We start from the raw sequence: 23,001 nt of genomic DNA on the forward strand, positions 1-23,001 counted from the left end.
TAGAACGGAAAACAAATGTTGGAAGAGCAGGAAATGGAGAGCTCTTTAGGTCTACTGTCACCTTAGGCGAGCTATTTTTAATTTGCCAACAAAAGCGCGTCTATTCCTATTTGTCATTCATTCTAGTTCCCGTGTTTGAAGCACAATCTGAGCCCCGGGGACTGCTGAGCCCCTGGTTTGTGTGACAGGTACTGGTGAGTCGGGTGCAGAATTGTAGACAGCGGCCGGCAGCCAGTAATTGAATGCCTGTTTGTCTTATTTTTATGGAAAGAATTTGTCGGCACTTGTAAATATGCTTTCCTGATGATTTTTCAATCTGGCCCTAATTGGTGCTTGTGTTGAAGAAACACGAACGGAACCGAGCAGAGATGATGTAGATGAAGTTTATAGACTGAGTAATCAGAATAATTAGATCTTTACTTTTTTCTCTTTAGTCCTTTGAAACTTAACTGTTTGTGTTTACTGAGCACATCATTACACCAGTTTGTGCTGTGTCTCTTTAATGAGAACTCATCCTCCCTTCCAACTACAACAAAGTACCATAACTAGCAGTGGTGAAACAACTCGGTTTTAACCTGAGGGCAAAGAACAATCAAAGTATTTTAAAAGATGTGCTCATACTGGACATTCAGCGTCTTAAAAATGACACAATAACGATCCCCATCTAAGTGGAAATTACTAAAATCGGAGGCAATCTATCCGGAAATTAGTAAGGCAATTTGCAGACAGACACTATAATAACAGGAAATGATACCTCCATCTCCAGAGGGCATCCTGCAGTTTGTAATAGGGAACATAAAGTCCTCAGATAATGAATAACAATTCAGAATTAATTCAAGCCAGTTTACAAAACGTAGAGAAAGAATTATAGTTGCAAACACTGATGCCTAATATGACACAGGGTTCCCACTACACTCATTTTGCAATAGCACGCCCGCCACTGCTAAATTATTGCCACAGTTGCTTCAGGATTAGGGCAGACACACATTATATGGGCCCGGTATCTTCGTACTGCGTCGTATTACCCTGCGGTCTGTTCTCCCTCCACACTCCCCCGCTGACCTGCGCTCACTTAACACATTAACAATAAACACCAACACTAATCAGAAGTTATTAGGACCCGTATATTACTTGTACTGTTTACTTTTGGTTCGGTTTAATTTGATTCGCTCTACAGTTTATGAGATGCGTATTTACACACATTGCCCAAAGACCAATATTTTGTGCGCACGCAGTTCATCTGCCACACACATCACGATTATGCAGACACTCAGGACGTCAGGGTTAAAGTGACCGGTGCAATCTGGATTCATGATAAGACACCATCGATTAATCAGTAAATAAATGTGTCACGGCGTTTGTGAAGCGACGCCCCCGCTGATCCAGCAACATAAATATTAGCACAACAGGTTTTTATAAAGATCAGCTCAAAGTGTGAGTGATAAGAAAAGAGCAGAGGAGCAGAATCACATGTTGACCAGCGCAGAGTAATGTGCCTCAAGGCAGTGGCGCAGCCAAAGGGGGCCAGGTGGAGCCACCCTGATAGAGTGAAGGCTGTAATCAGAGTTATTCCCTTGAAGGCTGCCCCTGGTGCTGAAAGAATCCTGGAAGAAACACTGACATGTGCAAAAAGAAAAACAAGCTGTTGGAACAGCAGTATGTTTCTGTTTCCCAGCTTTTATTGAGCCTGGGAAGATTGGTTTAATTTAACACAGTCTGGAACTTGGCCTGCCCTTGAGCATGAGACATCTGGTCATAAGGAGATTCTGCTCTAAATGTGGCCACTGGTCCATTTTTTTACAGGGTGTTGGGTGAATGCATGTAGAACAACTTGGGTATTCTCGATTTCTGGTTGAGATATCCAGGTCAGGTTACCTCGCTGGAAAATGTTTGCTTGTGTGGGACCGTCATTATTTCTGTTTCATGTTACAAAAGCAACCCACAGTAGTTATTGTCAGTCAAAGACAGAAGATAGATGGATGGATCTTTTATTTACGGCCAGAAGGACTCAAGTCAAAGGTCAACAGAGATGACTGTAAACATCTGTCTGTGCGTCAATAACACCTTGTGGCTCTTGGATTTACGATGCAAAATGACAATACATATTGACTCTTGTCATGTACCTTGTTAGTGTTAGTGTACATATTAAGTGAAGTCAACGCCTCTTGATCTCCACCTGGAGGCTAGCTGCAGAATAGGTTATAAACTGACATGTTAGTGCAAAGGACATGCACCAAACTAAAAAGTCAAAGTACACGTCAAAGACATTTTTTGTTACAGTAGTTCTTATCACACTGATGTACGGTCAAGTGCTAGTTGAAGCTATAAAAAACGGTGTGAAATGTCGCGATTGACAACTGAGACCGACTCGTGATTGGTTGAGTGGGTGTATCGCACTACTTTCTTTGCTACAGCAGCGACTCTGGCTCCACGATGTGTGCACGTTGACAACATTTGTATCTAGAATCTTTTGGCACATTTCATTTCAGTGGGAGGAAGTGGTCAAAATAGTTCAGCCATTTTGGCATTGCAGCTTTTTTGTTACATCGGATGCCTACGCAGAAAGCAAGGCTTGTACCGATGATCATGTTATTCATCGAAGCTTAGTTTTTACCTTTTGTTGCACCCCACAAGAATCCAAAATGCAAACCGCAAGAAACTCTGCAGCCCTGGGTCTTCACACGTAACAAATAATGGTCCGCTAAGTCAGAAGCCTTTGGCTCACACTACTCGCTGCCAGGATCAAGACTTATGTTCTTCATTTAACTCGGCGTTGAGCTACAATCAATATTAAGATGGCTTTTGCGCGGCGTTTTCATCTCGGAGCGTTCACAACTGTGCCGTACGTGAATGGTCACAGGCTGGGGCGCTATTACTGCAGCTTTTATATTCCAACATTAGGCTGAAGTGCGTCTTTATGTCCGTTCATTTGTTTACTCCTCGTGCGATGATCTGTGTTGTGCAGGAACACAGGGAGCACACTGTTTTCGCCCCAAGGGAAGTGTTTGATCTCGTCTCTGTATGGTGCAGCAAAGCAGGGGTGAGTCTCACAAAAGCACAATGAAAGCCTTTCAAGTGCGACACAGCTGCTACACGCGTGTCGTATGCTCGAGTGGCCACGTAAACGCCGTCCCTCAGTCATTTGCAGATGTTTGGCTTCCTCTCCCTCATCTTGCCGGGTTTTCTTTATTTTCTTTACTCTTCTTTTTTTCAGGCAGCGTTCAATAGCAGACGTGCCGATTTCTGCGTGCATGTATTTTTAATGAGAGGTAATTTAGTCCTTCTGTAAACTGCCAGACTGCAACCTCCTCATAACAATTACCAATAATTACAGTGTGTCAGAAATATGCAACATCCAGAGAGTGACAATATAGAGGAGGGGATCTACATGTGTACAGCTGTATAATGTTTGTTTCAGAGCTTTATATTTATTCACTTGGTTTTGGTTTGGGGATATTTAGATGGGTTGTTTAATATTGAATGTATTCAGTTTGTGTAGCACTACGGACATTGCTTATCCTCATGCCTGTGAGGGTAATAGGTATAGATAAGCTAAAGGGCTGATATGAAAAAAACATGGTTATGATGCTGGCTGTGCGTCACAGTATGTTTAAAAAAACTGTTTTTGGACCCTCCCCTACACTCATGGGAAAAAAGTGCAATATCCTGCAATGTTGAAGGGGAAACAACGAACCCATATAGAACCCGTATACTACTGAAATAGGAAATCAGTGAAGGGTTTCTGATGTTGTAACCACATATCTTAATAAAAACTGATTTCATCACACAATAACACATTGGAGATAAAATAAGGAACTGCGTTGAATTTACCAAATATTCCACCCACTCTTGTTTCTGAATCAAGAGCTGCTGACTGAACAGACCTCATTTCAAAATTTTTGATTTAACAAAAGCAGATATAGAAGAATCATTAAAGAATCCTCATTAATCAGTATATTAGAAGTCAGAAGTGAGACAGCAGCACCGTGGGGACTAACTAAGGCTTAATCCCCGTCCGGCACATTCATAATGAAACTGAATATGAATCCGGTCTGATGTCCTGCTTAATGTCGGAATAGTTGTTTGACTATCACAAATAAAGCAATATATATGAGTTTGAAAGCAGACCTGTTAACCAGACTTGTTTAGGATCAGCAGCTGGAGACTGAGAGAGACACCGAGCACCGGGAAAAACATTATAAGCAAAGCTAATTACTGTCAGAAAATGATGCAGGTCTACTGCTCAGTGAGACAACAGCTGTGTTTGCGGCTGCTCTATCCATAAGCTCTAGTTTTCCATATGAGGTGATATGGGTTTATGCGCAAAGTGATACATATAAATGAAGCTCTGAGTGCCTCTAGTTACTGTGGAGGTGCTGATGATGTAGTCTGTGTTCCAGCATCGTGACTGAATTAAATATATGTACAGGCCATAATATTTAGAGATACCTGCATCAGAAATGCCCAAAATGAAGGGTCAGGCATCAGCAATCTCATTTATTTTTTTATACTGTTACTGTATGGTTTAACACTTAAAATATCTTTATCTTTATAAACTGTGGCAGCTCTTTAACAGCTTCTTAAAGAAACCTATAGTTGTGTATTCCTAGATTCATATATTTGTGTTGTTTTTCAGTTATGACTGTGAGATTAATTAATAAAAGAAGTTCTATTATATAATGGATGTATTTGTTTTTCAAAGGGGTTTAACCTGAGCCAGAACAAACAACGATAGCAATCATCACTTAATACAGGGTTAGCGGCACAAAGATGTTAAATTACATTATATAATTGTCTTTTTTTTAAATGCACTGGTATTGCATCCAAGTCCAGGTATCTGAATCGATATCTAACTTCTCTAATACAAACAGAAGCAATCAACATGTAACTACAGATAGTCATGTATAAGACAAGTAATCAATAATTATTGTGTTGTGCTTCTAACGACTTGTGTGATTGTGATGAGAACGATAAAACCTCTATGCACATCCAAGTCTTGCCCGTGGCCAAAAAACGAATAGCACCTTCATAAAACAACTCTTCTCTTTTTATGCGAGCCACGTTTAATTTTACAAATAGATCTTTTCTCAGAAATGTTTTAAACATTTTGTAGACATAATCCAAACCAAATGAATCAATCAAAGATATGAACCAGACAAAGCAGGGTTGAATTTGAAATGAACAATTAGAATGAAAGCATCTTCAATGTGTCGGTCATTTGATGTCCATCACCTCTGTGATTATCTGTCACTATAAACATATCGAGATCAATTGAGTCAATCCACTGAGTATAGCTGTTGCTCTTATTTCCACAGGGGTCTTCTGTTTATACTGATATGGCTGCTGCACTTTGGAAGACCAAATCTCTGGACTTGGGCTTGTGGATCTGTCTCCTGCTCCTCAACCTCCTTCCTCACGCCAGGTACCGCCACACACTGCTGTCTCTCCACCTCTGCTGGATGTTTACCACCTCCCCTCCCCTCTACCCGTTTCCTTCCCTCATCTCCGCCTCTGCTGTTGATGTTCTCGTGATGTGTTTTGTATTATCCACCTTCATTAATCAGGCTCACTGCTGCGGCAGACACTGCGATCATACCATTAGGAGCGAAAGTTCATCTATATTGCAAGGAGAGGAAAAGCACGACTTGTTTTTGTTATTTTGCACGGTGAGAAGGTCCCAGCTGTGACTGTCAGTCTGTCGGAAGAAATAACCACACCTTGAAAACGGTCTTGGTCAATGAAATAAAATAAAATAAAGTGCAGGATTGCAAGGAAAATCTTTATCATTGACCTGAGAAGTAAAGAGCATTCTTTGTGTTTTCTCCTACGATCTCAAGGACTTCCTGGACAGCACTGTGGCTTTCACATTTTTCAGATATTTTGGACAGGGATTAAAATAGAGCCCATGCCACCTTGTCCTACATAAGGTCTGGGGGAAAAAACAGCATCACGGCAAAATAAAGTGAACATATCCACCCATCGTATCTGCACCAGTCTCAATTTCACTGACTGGTGAATTAATTTGCATTGTGCAGCAGACCACAGCCGTGATTCTCCATTCACAGCATTTTTAACTCCTGCGTCCTGTGCACATTTTTTCCAGTCGGTGTGTTAAAGTCAGCAAAAAAGAAGAAGCTCCAGCTTGTGCAAGTCATTCTAAACTCACCGCTCGTGAGTTCAAATGAAGAGATCGCACAGGTTGCCGTGTTAGCATTGTTGATAAGGTAAGGTGTTGTGGCAGGGAGCATGCAGCGGCGTGAAAAATCACTTTACGATTTTTGCACGCAATAGGAAAAGGCTCCCTGCGCCAGGTAGAAAGCCGACCGGGGAAGGAAATCGGAACGGTATGACAGGGATTAGCCCAGTTTGCTTTGTCATGGTGCCACTTGGCTCTCTGTGCTTATTAGGAGCACACAGCGCTTGTAATTACATATATTAAAAAGAAATGTGGAGCCAGGGGAAGGTGCAGGCCAAACCTGGCAAGAGTTTATGAAATTATTTTTTTGCATGTTAAGTTTGTGCCTTACTCTTTGTTCTTTTTCACTAATGAACATAGTAGTTCACCTGAACCACTGAGCTGCTGTTTGACAGCTTCATCCACATAAATATATCTAGAATATCATCGGTGTGGGGTGACTTGACTGAGCCTTGACCTTAAAACCTTCCAACACCTTTGGGATGAAATGAGCTCATACAAATTACTTTGAATGATCTGCTGCAGTTATACAATGTACATTTAATGTAAATAATATATAATTGTACGCAAATATAGCAAAATAAGTGTCAGCCCTGGGAGCAGAGCCCTGCAGCCACATCCCCCAACGTTTTGTGGGAAATGTTCCCAGAAGAGTAGAGCCTATTGTCCTAGTTTTGATGGAATGAGGTTCAAGGCTTAGGTGTTCACATTACGTGACAGGAGAGAAGGGAAATATTGTTATCAGGCATCAAAATTTGTATCATATCTGAACACACAAACACACACAATACACAGGTTTATTGATTCAATGCAACTTGTATTTTCCAAGCATAGAAAACAAATTCCCTTTGGGCATTCTTGAGACATCAGGTTCACGAGGCAAAACATGTGCTTCGTGAGAGGAGGGCGCAGTGACCTTGACGTTTGACAACCACATTCTCATCAGTTCATCCTTGAGTCCAAGTGAACATTTGTACAACATTTGAAGTGTTCTTGAGATATCATGTTAACAAGAATGGGATGGAACCGACAACTCCAAAATAAAAGGTGCCAGTTTGCCACAACAGCAACCAAAATATTTTAAAATTCTGTCGGCAAGCTGACTCACTGCAGACTCTGATCTAGATAAACACAGCGTAAAAGGTCATACTTCTATAATCTACAGATAATATGTAACCACAGGAAATATAAAACATGCTCATTCAACCACTGCCCAAACTCTTACTGCTACCTTGTCAAATAAAACACAGTTATTTAATATATTCAGTGTTGAAACGTGACCTTGGTTTGACTATTCAACATGACGCCATAAAGAAGATTGACGATTGAATTATTGGCATCAGTGCCCTGGCTGTTAATGAAAGAAAAAATGGAAAATCAATAGATGTGATGAGAGCAGCAGTTAATAATAGAAATGTATGAAGTCTTGACACATACAGGAACGAGAAACTGTCACCGCACTCTTTTCAGCAGGGCTCAATTCATTATGCATGGGCCTAACACAGCAAGTGACAAGGATTTTTTGCAAATGTTAATCTTTCTGCTTAAACATGATGTTGTGCACATATGCAATCCTTGCACAGCAGGCTTTACTTAGCACTTTATACTCAGCTGAACTTGTGCTGCTGTAAATCAGGCTTCACGTTAGTTCATTTGAGGAAAACATTTGTGTTTGCTGCCTCTGAATAAATTCAAAAAACAAAAGATGAAATTTGCATCCGAAAGGTGACAGGCCATCAAAAATACAAGTTGCTGAAGTTTAGAAATGAGAACGTTAGCATGCACAAGCTCCCCAGAATATCGAGATATCAGCGGAGCCGTTTCTCTCTGAGACCTGCTCCCTCCCTGATGCCGGCTGATGCTATCAGCAGCCTCTAAATCGGCTTTACTACAGTTGAGGAAGGAGACTTTCCTAATGGATTCAGGTGTAACAGACAAATCCTCTATATAAGGGTCTGTCATTCTGCACGTCACCAAATTTTCTCATTTCCCGCACACTGGGAGACGAGGCACGATTAAGCTATTATTCCCAAGAATCCATGTATTACATGTAAATGAGGAGAAAGTGTTTATCTTCACCTAGTGAATGTCTTTCATTCCGTCAGCTCGCCTTCCCCCCAGCCCCCGCTACTCCGGTCGACACTTAACAAGCTCGGACAGTCGGGCCATCTTGTTGTCTATTGTGTTTGTAATCTTTTGCCAGGCTGCCGGCTGACGTGGCACGTAATCAATAGCTATACGAGTGCTATATGTTCACTTTGCCAATGGATTGGCTCTGAAGTTGCCCAGCCTCGACTCGCCTTCTCACCCCGTCTCGCATGAATTATTCACAGCGTGGCAGAGAGGGGCATCACTTTGAGATGTGACCCGGTCAACAGATAACATTCTGTTTCTGTTGCGTTGTCAAGGTTAATGTGTCACAGGTCCAGACAAGGGTAATGTATTCATGGCTGAGCCACTTTGCTGATTGAATGAGCAAGCAAATTGTTTCTTCTTGGAATGGAGAGAAAGGAAAAGTCAAAGGTTCACTGGGCGTGACGAATGTTAAATTATCGGTCAATATATGCCTTCTGCTTTTAATTACTGACAACGAAACAGCAGTCGCCCGATATGCTTTTAATGAAAATTGTTTCAAATTAAGTGGCCAGTCAGGTGTTTTACTCACCAGGTTAACTGGTGAGGGTTACAGTGCAGCAGAATCATCATCTGTCTACCAATTCCAGAAATCTATCTGTCTGTGGTTTGCATATCCCAAGAACCTCTCATCAGCTTCACACTTGACATGGGTATTGTTACGGGCCCAAGGCAGTGCACTATCAAATTCAATTGGTAGAATTAGAATGAACAGCTCTTCTTTGCAGCTTCGGGGGTTCTGTGGACTGAGTCCTGTCTTTACTTACCGCGGCTCGAATACTGCAGGTCACATTTAGTTTCAGAAAGTAAAGCTGTAATCAGCATCAAGCAAACAGCCCGTTCCAAACAGGCAGGTATAGAACAGGCGCTGCACCGGTATCTACAATTGGGCAAAGAATCTGTTGAGCCTGTCTGGTTCCCTGTATCTCAATTATAACTCATGGCTGACTTCTTAATTCTTTTCATTGATCTGTTTTCTAATTATAGTATTTAACAATAGTTTTTGTCAAATCCATATATATTAGCTGGTAAGTCTGATAAGAAACCACCCCACAGCTGGATTTCTTAAAGAAAGTGCAGACGATATGTCAACAACTGGGGAGATGTTGCTCAGTGGTGCCATGTGAATCCAGCGTCCATCCACCAACTGAAATTTCTTTAAACCTTTTCATTGATCTGTGCTCTAATTAGTTTTGATTTTCAGTCAATTTCCTATTGACATAGCAAAGTCTGTGGCCAATGATCTTCAAAGTTACCATTAGTGGACATCCCCAGCATGCGTGAATCAGACTGAAACAGGAATGGATTTCCCAGGAGGTGTCCACACAGCTGTACACTGAACGCAGACCACTCAGCTCTGGAAATCCTCCAATACTAAGCGGATGTCTGATGTCTCCTGGAATGAATCACTCCATGAAATGATTAAATCAAAGTGTGTTTTCTGTTGTTTTAAGATAGCTCACAAGTTGTATCTCCGTGTTTTTTTATGTTGGTTATTTCTTGTTTTTCCTCCGGGAAACGGCTCTGATTCACTTCACATTGAGCATTGTCTCTGAAACACAATCGTTTCAGCGCATCCCGTATTCTTTGCCACCAGCAACATCCACCCCCGACTCCCTCTCTGAAGAAGAATCCGAGTCTGAAGCAAAGCTGTGGATAAACACGCCGCTCAATACAGATTAAAATCCCTAAACCTACAGTAACTGCGCCTTTGAATGTGTTGCACAAACTGACTCAGAGTCTTGTAAACAGGGTTTTTCCAGAGAAAATGTGAAAGTACAATGACACAAGAGAAATAAATGTACTTTTCTTTCTGATTTACAGCAACATTTGGCCCCTAAATTGTTATTTCATTAAGTGATACGGATAAAACTATCATGGAAGTATAAACCAACAGTTGCCAAAACACAAAGTCACTAAAGATGTGCAGTAATAAGGAATTCAACATCACACAAAACCAGCTGTATTGCATATTTTAACAACCAAAAGAAATGTGTCAGACTTCTTTGGCGGTTTATCAAACAGCATTATGGGGGCAACAGACAATTTAATCATTCCTGCAGGGAAGCTGGTTACGATTCTCCAGCCTGTGCTTTCAGAAACCAAGTGTTTGGCAGAGTCGAGATAGTCGCTTCTTTTTGAGAAACTAAATCACAGCTCAGCAGCTGTTGATCTACTGACTGAATATCCACTTATTATATCGATGCTGCTAGAATGGTAATGACGGTAAGTGATGAGTAATTACCCTTTGATGACTCCATTAGTTCTTGTTGTTGTGCTGCTCGTCCTCCCCACTTACAACTCACCAATGTTTGGTTTGGGGCTCAAGTAGGAATGCGGCTTGTGCTCACAGCAGCTCAAGAGGGAAACATGGAAACACAGTGTGGAGTGAGATGAACGCACACTGGGCAGGAGGCTGAAGTAGGCCCGATGAAGTAGTATCGAGACCCAGCCAGATTTCACCAGTTTGCTCGAAGTATGAGCGAACACAAGTCTAAAGCGACACGTCAGAAGTTGTTAGGAGTTTTGAGCCATTGGCAAAAGTCCAGATTGTGTAGTCTGGAATAATCTAAATGAGTCCAAACAGTCAGATGGCGCCTCAGACTGACATTGCACCCAGCATTCTGTCTTTGGTTTAGACAAATGTGTTTTTGACAGATGGTCGGACTTAAACATGAAATCCAACCATCTGCCAAAAAGACATTGTGCTTTTTGCTATAACTCTGATAAAACATTAAAAAAAAAAAAAGTAGAATAGCACTTAGTAGAGCGTGTACCTCTGCCAAGGCCCAACAGTCCCTTTACAATTCAATCAAGCTGCAGCAAATTTCACACACAAGTTCCCTAAATGTTCCTGACTTTTGGGTTTATCAAGATCGCTGAATTTCCCTCTAGGAAAACTCTGAAAACGGTCTTGCAATGTTAAAGAAACTAATGCTTTCTTCCCTGACCCATTTCGCATCCTTCCACCAAGTATAATGGAAAACCAATCTGTAGTTTTTGTGTTATCTTGCTTACAACGAACCGACCAATAAACAAACGGACAGGAGTGAAAACGTAACCTCCTTCATGGAGATAACCAGAGAACAAGAAGGGTTGTTTAACTTCAAAATCACTTTGTCAGTTGTTGAAGACAATTACTTGTCAACTTTTATGTCAAATACCTAGTAGACAGAAAGACTATTTGATTGTCTATATAAAATTATTTGGATTGTTGTTCATTGTGTGTTAAACATGAGCAAACAGTATTAATTGAAACATACACTGCAATAGATTTGAAATCTAATTAAATGTTCTTTAAAAAAAATAGATCCATTCTTCAGGGCACCAGCAGAGTCTAGACCCTCAAGGTATTTATTTGTTGTCCCGGTAACATGAAAAATGACTGCACTACATCCCACAAAAGAAAACGAATAATGCGTCCGAATTGGTCATATAACGCTTATCTTTATCCAGCTAGCTTGTCTTTCAAGGGACGCTTGGGCGACATAAAAGAAAGTCAATTATGGTTTTATTTTATTGACAGTTTTGCTGCCTTGTCAGGTTAACCAGTGGCAGTAACGTTTATTGACGTCGTATTACCATAATGGTGCAACACGAGCAGGGAAACATTTACTATGAGCGTCTGGGACGGTCGGCAGCTTTAACTCGTCGACCAAGGACAAAAGATTGTGCAACAGACATGAAATATGGGCGCTTGAGTCATTCTGGTCCCGGCTCTGGCCGTCGTCCAATAATTAGCTATGTGTGATGACTTCTAGTCTGGTATTGATTACTTTTAAAATGACTTACACATTTATAAGTTGTCAAGATATAGAGTTTTATCTGCATACAGGTGCAGGGTATTCACTTCGGTCAATTGTGTTAATATACACTTAACTCTCAAGTATTGATTGTGATATTGAAGCTGTCCGATAGGAAGACATTTCTCTTTCTAATAAAGAAGAATACAAATGAGTGGCTAATAGATGCCAACAGTGCTGCTGATAGATGACACTGTAATAGCGGCCGATTCCTTCACAGTTCATGTTCTATCTGTTGCTCTACCACCTCCTCACAAGTGGAGGTGTGATGTTTGCCACCAGTTTGTCATATAGCGATTACAATCTAGCCCTTAAGCTTCTGACGGCATCTCAGGTGTGTGGGATCGCTAATATGTCAATTTATCCTGGTTTCCAGTCCACTGGGCCCATTCTCAAATTCCCTTGCCTCATTAATCCAGCTCAGCTACCTGCAACTTTCAGATGTGACATGAAGTGCGTTTCCTTCCATTAATGCCCCGGTAAAGAGAGCAGAAACTCTGGAAGTTAAAGAATTTATACATGGCCGAGATAGAAAAGTTAATGTGTGGTGAGAAAAGCAAAATAGAACAAAGTGCAGAAGAAATAGACTTAATCATGACACACATCCAACATGTGACTTAGCTGTACATTGAAACTTCTGCTTCATTGAGACAAAACATTATGACCAATAACAACATCGGATGTGTGTGGAGGTGCCAGGTTTCCACTCTGATGTATCCAACCCCTATTATTTGTCTAACACAGATTGATGGGAAAATAGATCCATTTGCATTTTCTTTTCTTTTCCACATTTCTGGAAATTTGGTTCAAATACGAGTGACACTAGGATGAAAACGGATGATGTTCTCATTCTTTCTCACGTCAGAAACATCTTCAAAGCCATAGTTTTGCTGTCAAAAGGACTGAATTTCACCATCATATAAACATGAATTTATATACCATGTCTGCAGGTTTCAGCTATAACAATCCAATTGATTGGAAAATAGTTCAACTCCTAACTTCATTAAATTCAAAAGACATTTTTTTGACACATTTGCCAAAATTCCAGCTCCTTTTGAGAGGATTCACTGCTGTTCTTTGTGCCATGTGATAGTAAACTCAAAGGCAAATTTAGATGTTTCGTGATTAAGAAATGTCAGTATTTGTAGATATTTTACAGATCAATTAATTAATAGGTTATTTGATATATCTATATTGACATCGATGGTGTTTTGTTACATGTTGTAATGATCATATTTCCAGTTTCTACGGTGGTGGGGCTGCAGCTGTGTGGCTCTGCGACTCGAAGGTCATCTGAATGTCCTGAATGTCGCAGTGTGGTTGTGCTGCACAGCCCGCTGTGACTGACATAGGTTGCTACGCACGAGCGCTCACTGCAGTTGTAACAACACCTTACAATGAATGATGAAATAATTCAAGTAAACTAGTAAATGTCACTGTGAAAAACTGAACATTTATGTTTTGTTATGTATTCACTGAGGAAAACCCCTTTATTCTAAAGTGTGACAGCATACCTGTGATTAATATGTTGGAGTAGAATTAGTAAACATACACATCCTTAGCTCAGCAAACAAAACAAACGAAAGAGAGAAAAGAAAGTGAAAGGAGCAGATCATTCATAGATGAGGAGAGAGCACACGTGCTAGAGAGATGGAAACCGATGAACGGGATAACACCGCTTGTCAAGGATGCGATTAATGAGAAACAGGAGCTTGAGTATTTTTAGCTTTTGTGCCACAGAGGACCAAACACTGACATACGCTGCCCGGACAGATGGGGATACATATGTTAGCTGTAGAACCTGCTGTATGTGCCCTTTACCTGTGGCTTCAGCATCACTAAATCAAGAATGTATAGGCTCTATAAAGAAGATACACACCAGCACTCAATGGTCTGCAATTTCATGGAGCGTTGAATGTAACGACTGGATTTATGTGTCAACATGTTACAATAAACTGATTCATTGGATTCTGTTTGTCCCTCCTCCTCTGGATGAAATAACTCTGTATTCCTAGAATTTTAATCAGATTTTGAATTTGGGGGGGGGGGGGGGGGGGTTGGCCTCAAGATCATCAGCTCTTGATTTGTTTTTAAACTACTTTTCCTGAGGCTCTATAGGAAATGATTTGCCGTTTGAACTCGTCGACCGGTCCTGCCATATACCGGAAAAAATAAGCACATTTTTAAAGAGTCAGCTTTTACAGTTATAAACGATCTCTTCACTGCTGCTGATGCTGGAGATTGTGTTTCTGTGATTCCTACCAGTGCTGTATGGCTTTTATTCTCGAAAGTAGGTGGGTGTCACAGACGTTCAAATATTGATCTGTATTTAAGACGATTCCCTGTTGCTGTAACGAGGGCGTTGTTCAATCGAGCATATTTCATTTGTGGCATTCAAAGTAACACACCTACTTTATGTCTTGTAGATGTCTTTATTATACCTTTATTTTTGTCACTGTTACATTTTATTTAAACAGATGACCTTGAAATTATTGTTTAAAATGTAATGCCAGGAAAACTGGACATAGCCAACGTAGCTGTCACTATGTTTTGAAATAAAATGTTGGCAGTTTTTCATTTCGTGTGAACCTAAACCTCTCAGAGGACCAATGAGGATCCTGTGTGTGGCCTGAATAGACACTGGGGAGACAGTTCTTTGGCCTCCCTGGGACCTTGGTTGTCATGGCAGTGGATTAAAGCTAGTTAAAGATCAAGGACAACAAGACGGAGGAAAATTGTTAAAAATCCAAGATCAAGTCAGGCAGAGGCTTTTACAGCGATGGATTGGGGAATTTAGACTGTGTGGGAGCAGTAGACAGGATGTATGTGCGCTGAATGAGAAGAGGAGATGAGGAGACGATGGACCAGACCTGTTAGACTAAAGACAGGAACAAATGATGCTCTACAGTTAAAAAAACGATTCTGCATTTGAGTAGATTTATCTCACTTATCAGAAATCTCATCGTACACAAACTGTAAACACACTTTTCTGTAACTTCACCAAATATAAACTTCTGAGCCGCTACAAGCAATTATTGAGTCATCTTCCACAAAGACAGCATCCGTTTTCTGAACACCATCAACTGCTGGGTATAGAACAGCAGTGTTGGGCTGTTTGTTGGTAGTACCAGCTGGAAATTAACATTTTTTTCCAATAGATTTTTACTTTCCTCCCTTTGTTTCACTGTCTGAACAGACTGTGCTTGTTAAACACAAGTTCCCAACGTTTGCTTTCCAATGGTGATCAATGGGCCAAGGAGTCCCTCAAATTGGCTTCCACCTCTTGCTTTAAATGGAAGTGTTAAACAGATGCTGGGGAGGAAGTGCTGGCCGTCTCTGTCAATGGGCCATTGAACTTCTATTGAAAAAACCTTTTCCCTGAGTTGAAACAGTTTTAGTGTCCTCTGCACTGAGCAAGACTCTTTGGAAATCTCTCGGCAATGTATGAGATTTTTTTCAAGTCAATACAGAGGGTAAAAGTCAGCGCTCTGAAGGGAGCTTCCCTCAGGACACATAGGCTAACTTGGCGTACAGTGCAAACACACATTACAAAGTGTGTCCGGTGGACGTGTTACAGGCATTTTCTGAAAATGTCCCCAAGGTTCCTGCCTAACAAAGTGTTCCACGCGCAGCCAACTGGGAAAAAACCTTGGGGGGCGATCCAAAACAAGCAGCCCAGCTGGTATGAGAACCTGGGGGCCCCACAGGAGAAGCTGGGGGAAGTTTGTGGGAGGAATGCATTGATCATTGAGCATTGTAGGTCAACAGCTCTACAGTGGATGTAGAGTGAAAAGTGTATTGATGGGATATTTAACAAAACCAAGAGTCTAAAAGTCACGTATAAATCCAGAGCTGCACCCAATTGCCGCTGTATAAAAACAAGTAGTGCAGGGAAAATACTTAATCTAAAAAAATAGCTAGCAAATATAACTCTGGACCTAAAACTCATGTAACTAAGCACACGATCCGACCAAGGAGACAGGAGAGCAGAGAGATTAAATACATAAGGGAGGTAGGGATACTTGGGCACAGGCGAGACTCTATGTGGCAGGGCAGACAATCACAACAGCAACAGGAACAGATAAATTAAACAATGTAACAACTACAAAACAAGTCTATAGACTACATGTGTCCAAAAATAAATCAAAAGTCCACAAAGTCCCTTTAAATCCTTCACCCGGAGCAGAAGGTTGATACAAAATCCTTTGTGCATTTCTCTGTACAGTGAGTTCTTATGTTCTGAAGTATTTTTGAGATATTGTAGGCGTGGTCAAATGCTCACACGTGGTAATTCACCATGTTAGTTAAGCATGTGAGTATGATGGAAAGTTATTATTATTATTGTTATTACTATTACAATACATCCTGGAGGGGGTAAATGGTGACAGTGTGTAACTTTCATGGCTATGCATCCAAAAGTTGTATTTAGGTCGAAACAAAAGAAAGCACCCATATGGTGGCACAACAGGAAAAGTAATGGAAACACCAGAAACATTAGGATTAATCTTCTGGGGACCATGAATATCTGCATGCTAATCCATTCAGTAGTTGCAGAGAAATTCCATTCTGGACAAAAGTATGGATCGACCAATCCCTACAGCTTCACTGCTAGCATGGCTAAGAAATGCCTTTTTTTGCATTATGAGAGTCTGTTGCAGTAAAGATATGATAAAACCTATTTATATAAAAAAAATTAAGTTCCCCTTCTACAAATTCTTAAAAAATTTAAATATATACCATTTTAGGGCTGCTCCCTTTAAATGCTGAAACCAAAGTGGATAAAAGAAGTAACATGACAAATGTTGTCCTCGATGAACGACTGTAGATACGGCAGTTCTCCCTGGAGTCGGCCTCAGCCACTGTATGTGAGCTGATAATAGATTCCACCCTTCAGCTTCTCTTGTACATATTATCTGCTCGAAACAGGCAAGTGAAAGAAAGGAAGCAACCCGAGACAAACCCTATATTTAAAGGAAACAAGGCATCCATTGGTAACAGACAATATGCTGCATAATGTGCTGCTGCATAACATTATTAGTTTATTGTTGGTAGACATGAGGCAATGTGAGTGGGAGGATCTGGCAGGGAAGATTAGTTATGTTGTGAAGGTTAACTCATGCATGAATTCAAGTTTGGAATTTACTATTTATTACATAATCAAGAATGTGCTAATTAGACGTCCTCCTCCCCCATGCCTTTTTCTGCACATTGAAGGATTTAGTTGACAGGAGGATGGAATTAAATATTGGTTGCCACATACCATACACAATAAATAAAACAGTGCCTCCATAACTGCAGCGAGGGAAAAAAAATCATCCGCTTCCAATATATCCTTTCCACAAGGCTCACTAATCCCCTCCATTCGATTTTGGTCGCCTCCAGCACTCAGCAACAAGATAATTCAGTGAGTGCGTCCAGGCACTTTAAGCAGTGGAAGGATATCAGGATTCTTATCAGTCATCCGTGGCACACCCGTCACTCCATAGGGGGCGACGCACCCTCGGAGAGAGGGATGGTGTAGTTGGATGAAGACGTTGAGGCATATTTCCTAAGGTGCTCACTCTGAATTCAGGATGCATGAGCAGCAACAACAGCTGCTGCCAATTTTTTATAGATGAAAAGCTTGTTGGTATGACAGTGACAGAGGCAGAGACAAAGAGGCTGTTTGTTTTAATCCTCTCTTATGCTCTTATCAGAATACGACAATATCCACCTTTCTCTGCCATTGACATCAAAGGACTTCACCCATTTAGCGCAGCACTCCCCTAACGTTGTCATACTGAAGATGGATGGAGCAGAACTAGAGATGTTGTCTGTTTTTTATTTCGAGCGTTCATGTTACAAAATAGTCCACCAGGACTGGGTGCTTGCGTGTGTTTGACTATTCAAAGCAGCACTTTGCCAGATGTCTCGTCGGTCCAACCCTGCGCTTTCGTGCCAGAGCGCTCCAAACTGGCACCTCTGCAGTGATGCTGGGCTGCCCTCATTCAAATTCATGAGCTGGCTGATGATTTTTCCATCATCATCAGTTTTGACCTCATGATGTACTAGTAGGTGCGACTTAAAAGTCCAGCCAAGAAACTCTTCACAAACATTTTTACAATCTGACCTTTCTGACTCCTCCATCTATCAAAGGAAACCGCCTGAGTCCATTCGCTTATACTCACAAAGCCAGATCCCTCGCTGTCCTTTGGTTCGTTCGAAAATTCTCCTTTTAATGGAGATACATCAGATTAAGGAAGTAAAAACACCTCATGGGACCTTTTCATTGACTGTAGCTACACTGTGCATAGGAAGGAGGAGAACACTGACCAAACACTCAGGTCTTACGCGGTCAAGTTTTCTTCTGGCCTCTCCTCCGCCTCCTCTGAGCTCTTGTCTTTGGTAGATAATGAAATGCACGCCCTGCCACGTGCGCAGAGCCGATTTACAAAAATAGTTTCACACTCTTTCAAATATTCAACATCCAGCAGCTGTAGGATGAAATAACTGACCTCGCGAGTCAAATCAGTCACAGAGTGAAACGTCTGCACACAACCGCACGCTTGAACTGCAACTCGGACAATTACTCCTCCGTCACTCCGTCAGCATCTTCCGCTCGTACTGCCACCCCCAGCGGCTCTCATTACTGCTCACTTCCCTCCAGGGTTCACCCACTCGCTCCACGCCCCCTGTCTGGCAGCAGGCACCCGTGTGCCCTGAGAGACCACTGCTACATCTCTTCCCTGGCCAAAGCCTGTAATCCCTCACCTGTCAGGCTGGTTCAGTGCACTAACCTTGGGTCCGCGCCAGCCCACTCACTCGGCTCTCGCCCGTTCCACTAACTCAGCGGGTTCGGCCCACACGCGCTTTTCTCCCACCAGCTCGCAAGTCTCGGACCACACAATCTCATGTCAGAGAGGATACAGGGCCATCTGTGACCGTTGATAAACACCATCAGAGTCTAAATTGTTTCAAGTAAACCGGAGTTAAACAGTTCAACAATATACGGGCACTTTTTTATTGTTGCCGTGCGGGACGTTATGTGCGGAGCGTTTTATAAAGAGTCTGTGTTGCAGAGTGAAGTTAGAAAACTTCAGGGTTCATCCTACCAGGTTTATCTGTGAAGCCGATGAGATGAACAACTCAATATGTGTTCCACATACAGACAGACAGACATTTGTGGAATTAGGAGGTCGATTTAAACTACTGTGCACTAATAAATGCTACATATTTGCATATCGGAACATTATATTTTTCAATTTCTTCTCCACCATTGAGCTTTGAGGGAGGAAAAAGAAAAAGCACCTACGCTTAATTTCAACCGAGGTCCACTGCAAATTCAGTGCCTATAAGAAATGGGACTGAGCAATAATTAAAGACATGATTTCTACGGAGCATAGCCAATTAAGAAACTTTTTTTTTTAACAGGGTTACATTTTAATGCAGTCTGTCTCTTCTGAGAGAGACTGCACTACAATGAAAGTTCAAAGCCTGTTTGCAGACACAGTATAAAGTTGTTTAATTGTCCGTGTGCTCCAAGATATATAATCCCTGACTTAATATTTCTCTATGTTCTATCTAATTAAATCTCACTACTGTTGGAGCGCTTAATGTGCCCCTGCTTTATACTGCGATGGATACCCCTACTAACATGGTACCTTTCCTATGTAATGACAATGGCTCAATATGAACTCATCAACATACATGCTGCATGGAAATAAATCAGACGACAGTATTTTTTATCTAAAGCCATTCAGTGTGTTCAGCTGAATGTTGAATAACTGATTTAATAGCGTTTAACATGCCAACAAAAATCCATTGTAGCTTTTCGTTCCAGTCCAACCAGCCTCAGGTGAACATTGTGCAGCACTCACTGCTCCATTAAGCCCGTGTTGGATGCAGCAGTGGTTTTCTTGTCACAAATAGTGAAGCATGACTTCTGAATCTTGCTACTTTTGGAAAATGTCACACTTGTCAGTTTCTGTTACAGTGTGTTGTTGCTGCAAATGGGGTAGTGTTGTCGCAAATCGAACACGGCCGCTGTGCATTCACCGTAAATGACGGTCGCAACGTTTGACTGCAAATGTCGGCCGATGCAACATAACTGCCGGCTACTTTGCTCACTTGGAAATGATAGCTTAATTTCTTGTATGTGCTGACTGTTTTTCACGACATGGAAATTACGACACCATCTTTTCTCCAACGACGTGTCCTTCTCCCCCTGCCGCCATTTTCACATGCTTGGAAACGTGCCGGTGGTCCCTCCCCTTCCCCCACATATCCAGAATGGTGACTTTTTGACAGTATTGAGTGCACCACCCAGGTGCATGTTAACATACTTGTCAGTGTAAACACACTCGTGCGCTCAAAAGGGCAATTGTGGGTATGGAGGTACACAAGTTTAGACACAGCACCTTTACTAAAGGAGCTTTTTTTCCAGCTGTCATTTTGTCTCGTCATATCAGCAAAAAAAACAGACATAATTATTGACATTATTGATTAACCTTCATTTACAGTAATTGTCTTAGTGAAGTCACCATGCACAATAACACGACCTTGGCAGGGAATTAGTTACACTAATGCCTAGATGTCAGTAAAAACTAAAAAAAAATCTATGACCATTATAATAATCTATACATGCAGGTTGCCAAAATTAGCATCTATCCATCCATCTTCCTACTAATTCCAGAAATCTCTCACCAAGACCTGTTCACCTTATCGGCTTCACACTTTGCATGTGTATTGTTAAGGGCTAAATGAAGTACACTATTAAATTTGGTGCAATTTGAACACCAGCGACCAGCCCTCTGTAGCAGCAGCTGCTGAGACTCATCAATGAGAGTGATGCAGTTGATTACGACAAGAGAGCCTTAATGACAACAGCAACGACAACTGATTCTCCAGTTCTGGGTTCTTCTTATTGGGTCAGGCTGCACCGAACTTTGGATAAACAAGGTGAACACCTCTTTGTGCAGCAGGGGGGGGTGCAGCTTCAGGGTTCTGTGGACTGAGTCCTACAGCAGATCTTTCCTTGCTGTTACTTGCTGCAGGTCACATCTACAGTTTCAGAAAGAAAACCGCAACCAGCCTGACCAAAGTGCAACCAGACTGTATGTTATGCCTGTCTCAATATAGTTGTATTGAGACACTGAATATTAAACTATTAAAGACTAATAAAATAAAATAAAGCGGCTGGAATGATTATGTAACCTGTATTTTTCAAAAAATCATATACCAAAGGAAAACTCCCATCGCTTAGTCCTCATCGGTGAATCTAAACAGCTGGCTGATCTTGGAAGAGGTTTAAGTGTGTGTGTGTGTGTGTGTGTGTGTGTGTGTGTGTGTGTGTGTGTGTGTGTGTGTGTGTGTGTGTGCGTGTCTGCATGACAGAGTACGAGTGCTTTGGTGAAACACGCAGATGGGACACACCACACGAGTACTTTGTTTTTCTGAAGTGGATATTTTAGTGAGGAGAATGGTTTCTTAGGGACCAAAGGTTTCTCATTAAATTTTGAATTTCCACTGGTGCAAGCAGAGAAGCCTTTTTGTTTGATATATGATTCATGTTAAGCGAGATATTACCTTTTCGCAGTCAAACTAGTCCCAGCCATTTCCCAAAGCTTTTTGTATTCGGTGTTTTTGTGTGTCTGAGCCGCCTCGGACATGCACGCCTGTCACTTTTTGATAAGGGGCCTGATTGAAAAGCCAGAAATGTGTATTGCATTCAAATATTCATCATATTCTAACCCATTTTTTGGTTCAGCTTAATTATACAGTGAGGTGCCCATTTGACAACCAGAATATATCAAACTGTGACCCATTCAATAAGGTTAAAAGGCTCAGGCTCAGTGGACTGCACAGTGGAGATACTGAGCTTTAAGTGTCTGGCATCATCTGGCTAATAATTAGAATGTTCCTCTTAGCATTGTTATCCGCAAGGTTTCATCCTGGTTTGTTTTTCATCAGCCACGTCACCTTGGTAACAGGCAAGAGCAATTTAACAGGACAGCAAACACTCATCGAACTGATCTGCATTTTTAATGATTGTGATTTTCCTGTGGCTTCTTCACAATAAACCCTGTTTTTCACCTGATGGATGCTTTATACTTAATATTTTATAATGTAGATTATAGATGTATAGCTTTTGTCCTAATTTTCCAAGAAATCCTGTTTATTTTCTCTCTTTCTTTTGGGTGGGGGGGGGTTCAGAAATCCTTATGCATTATACTGTAAACAACGTGAACCATTTAGGAAGTGATCTGTGGAACATGAGGGAGTCCTGATGCCTAATTGTTATTTATTTATAGCTCACACATAATAGCCACTTAGCGAGACTGGAACCATTTGCCCAAACGTCTCAAAATTAGGATGTGCATATTTTGCATGTATTGAAAGTGACCTTTACCTAATGAGTGTTTTAATGAAAGGGGTTGTGGCTCCGATGGACTCTTTATGTTGAGTTGTACTTACAGGAGAGATTAAGCCACAGAAAGCCATTCGAGCAAAGACATATATTATAGTTTAAAGAAAAATTCGGGTTTCCCTTTAAGCCCTCAATTTGTTCAAGCCCCGTCCCCCTACCAGTGTAATGCTGTGCATATGAGAGTGCATGCACATGGAGTGGTTGTTGATGGGGGTTACGTGGATATTACAGGTCAGTTCCTCAGGGGGATTCTAGTTTAATCAAAGACGGTGCTGATTAACTCATCAGTGCTCCACCTACAGTATAGTGGCCTTTTCATCTCCCCTACAATATTGTTCTGCAGGGGATTGTGGGCCAAGTAAATTAATAACCAGTGGCTGATAGCGTGTGATGTATCCTCTCGCAAAACGCTGCCGAGTGTTGAATATTTGGGAAAGAATTCATTATCAGTTATCTTTGCATGT

The 23,001-nt window shown here is 41.4% G+C and overlaps 1 protein-coding gene across 5 annotated transcripts in view; it reads left to right on the plus strand.

Moving 5' to 3' along the window:
- LOC117774437 (gamma-aminobutyric acid receptor subunit alpha-3-like) overlaps window positions 1-23,001 on the plus strand; it is an 84,989-nt gene that overhangs the window by 23,674 nt on the left and 38,314 nt on the right. For all 5 annotated transcript variants that reach the window (XM_034606862.1, XM_034606863.1, XM_034606864.1 and 2 more), the window contains exon 2: window positions 5,316-5,422. In XM_034606862.1, the coding sequence (XP_034462753.1) occupies window positions 5,337-5,422 (86 nt within the window). In that variant the 5' untranslated portion in view covers window positions 5,316-5,336. The remainder of the gene's footprint in view (window positions 1-5,315; window positions 5,423-23,001) is intronic.

Source organism: Hippoglossus hippoglossus, chromosome 14 (genome assembly GCF_009819705.1).
Source record: "Hippoglossus hippoglossus isolate fHipHip1 chromosome 14, fHipHip1.pri, whole genome shotgun sequence".
Classification (NCBI taxonomy): domain Eukaryota; kingdom Metazoa; phylum Chordata; class Actinopteri; order Pleuronectiformes; family Pleuronectidae; genus Hippoglossus; species Hippoglossus hippoglossus.